The 2,707-nt window shown below is 43.8% G+C and overlaps 1 protein-coding gene across 1 annotated transcript in view; it reads right to left on the reverse strand.

The window, feature by feature from the left end:
- Positions 1 to 862: 862 nt before the first annotated feature.
- Positions 863 to 2,707, reverse strand: part of LOC125481025 (ubl carboxyl-terminal hydrolase 18-like) — a 23,878-nt gene continuing 22,033 nt past the window's right edge. The window contains exon 7 of the mRNA XM_048604124.1: positions 863 to 967. Within this exon, the coding sequence (XP_048460081.1) occupies positions 863 to 967 (105 nt within the window). The remainder of the gene's footprint in view (positions 968 to 2,707) is intronic.

Below are 2,707 nucleotides of genomic sequence, written 5' to 3' on the forward strand. Positions count from 1 at the left end.
TTCTGTGCTATGACTGATTCCGATCTATAACTCTATTACCCTGTGTCAACTTCATCAACCTTAAAAACCAAGCAAACCTCTGTAAATAAAGTAGCATTACTGTGTGGGTCATGTTAGTTCTGACAACTACATTCAAGGTACCCTCCCACACCAAAACAAGTAGTCAGCCCGACAGTACTAATTTCGTTAGCCTTAGTTCGAAATCTTGCCCTGTTGGCGAAGTTTTTTTTAGACGATAATGGAAATCTGACAATAAAGTAAACCAGTGAATGGTGTGCATTTCTGGGCGTTGCATTTGCAGTGGTATGTGTTGCTAAGCTACAGTTGTGCTATGCAACAGGAACGGAGAGTTTCGCTTTCTCTCCCTGTTCTGAAATGGTGACAAAGACGGCAGCTTCTGTAAATATTGTCAGCGAGGTTTCAGAGCTGCAGTTATGTCATCCAGGAAAGTCACCGATTGTCCTCACTGCCATTTCCGTCACAGCGAACCTGCAAGATCGTGTCAGAGAAGTCCCAAGTCTGCAACAGAGGTATCCCATACCTGCGAGCACAGCAAGAAGAATGTCGAGAGAACAGAGCAGAGCCGGGCTACAGTGAGCTCCGAGCACCAGGTCACAGCGACCAGGCCCGGCTCCAGCCACAGGAGTGGCTCTGTAAACCGGGACTGCGCCCCGTCACCATCTGTGCAGACACAGCTCATGAAGACGCGAACAACACAGGTGAAAGCAGAACTCATCCCTGCTACTGTGTCTCCTGCTAATTATTGGAGTTCTGCAAAGGAAAGGATATATGTGAGTTTATGTCCTTCGCCCCATCTGCTCTCAAGTGTATCTACTCCTCCCGCTACCTCCAATTCTCTTTGCTACTTGTCATAGAACACTCTAAAGACAAATGATTTACTGATATAACTATCTTGCATTTTGACAACTTCTATCACTCGGCTTTTCGTCAAAATCTGGAATTCCGTCTGTAAAGATACACTCAGAAAGGCAATCTGCCATGGTAATCCCTCTGCCAAATTTTGTTTGACAACATGCTTGGAATGTTTCACATTATAAAAGACACTATAACAATGCACGCCGTTGTTATAGGGTGGGCGTGACGGGAAACAAAACAGACAGCTGCCCCACGAGTGAAACAGTTCTCCAATTTAATAGTCAAACACAGATTCCGGGTTGATGGGAAGGCGTTTGTGATGCAGTGGTACTGTCCCTACCTTTGAGCCAGGAGTCCACCTGCTGAATAGATTGATTAGAAAATAACAAGAGTTGCTGGGTTGAAATAGTGCTGCTGGCAGCACCTGATGGCCATTGCACTGGAGTTTGCATGGCCAGGGGTCTGCGTGTGTGCAAGAATGTGCTGCAGCATTTTGATTTCCACAGGCAGCTAATTGTTCACCTTGAGAGACACAGGAAATTTCTTACTTGTCTCATGAAATTCAAAATTTAGAAAATTCTCATGAGGCCCAACTGCCAGTGATAGAATAGAGGACATTTTCATCTCATGATTTCAGAGATATTTCAAAGTACATTACATATAAACAATATCTTGAAATGTTTAATTACCATATTATATGGTATATTTAAACCGTCTTAGAAATGTACAGCCTGGAAACATTGGTCCAACTCATCCTTCCTGGCCAAATATCCTAGATCTAGTTCAATTTGCCAGCATTAAGCCCATATCCCTTTAAACCCTTTATATTCATGTAACCCTCCGGATGTCTTTTAAATGTTGAAATTGTACCAACCTCCACCACTTTCTCTGGCAGCTCGTTTCATACACACACCACCCTCTGCATGAAAAAGTTGTCCCTTTCATCCCTTTTAAATCTTTCCCCTCTCATCTCAAACCCATGCCCTCTAGTTTTGGATTCCCAGATTCCAGGGAAAAGATCTTGTCTATTTACCCTATCCATGCCCCTCATGATTTTATAAACCTCTATAAGGTCACTCCTCAGCCTCCATTGCTCCAGGGAAAATAGTCCCAGCCTGTTCAGCCTTTCTCTAAATATTGTTTCTATAAATATATAAAACAAAAAAGAGTGGCTAAAGTAAACGTTGGCCCTTTAGAGCATGAGAAGGGGAATTTAGTTATGGGATATGATGAAATGGCCGAGGTTTTTTGTATCGGTCTTCACAGTGGAGGACACTAATAACATGCCAGTAATTGACAAAGAGACGAAGGTAGGTGAGGACCTGGAAACAATCATTATTCCGGAAGAGGTAGTGTTGGGCAAGCTAATGGAGCTAAGGATTGATAAGTCTACTGGCCCTGATGGAATGCATCCCAGGGTACTAAAAGAGATGGCGGGAGAAATAGCAGGTGCACTGGCGGTAATTTTCCAAAATTCGCTGGACTCTGGGGCAGTCCCAGCAGATGGAAAAACAGCAAATGTGACGCCACTGTTTAAAAAGGGAAGTAGACAAAAGATGGGGAATTATAGACCGGTTAGCTTAACCTCTGTAGTGGGGAAGATGCTTGAGTCTATTATCAAGGAAGAAATAGCAAGGCATCTTGATAGAAATTGTCCCGTTGGGCAGACGCAGCATGGGTTCATGAAGGGCAGGTCATGCTTGACAAATCTTTTGGAATTCTATGAAGACATTATGAGCGAGGTGAACAATGGGGACCCAGTGGATGTGGTGTACCTAGATTTCCAAAAGGCCTTCGACAAGGTGCTGCACAAGAGGCTACTGCATAAGAT

This window comes from Rhincodon typus, chromosome 13, assembly GCF_021869965.1.
Source record: "Rhincodon typus isolate 14 chromosome 13, sRhiTyp1.1, whole genome shotgun sequence".
NCBI lineage: Eukaryota > Metazoa > Chordata > Chondrichthyes > Orectolobiformes > Rhincodontidae > Rhincodon > Rhincodon typus.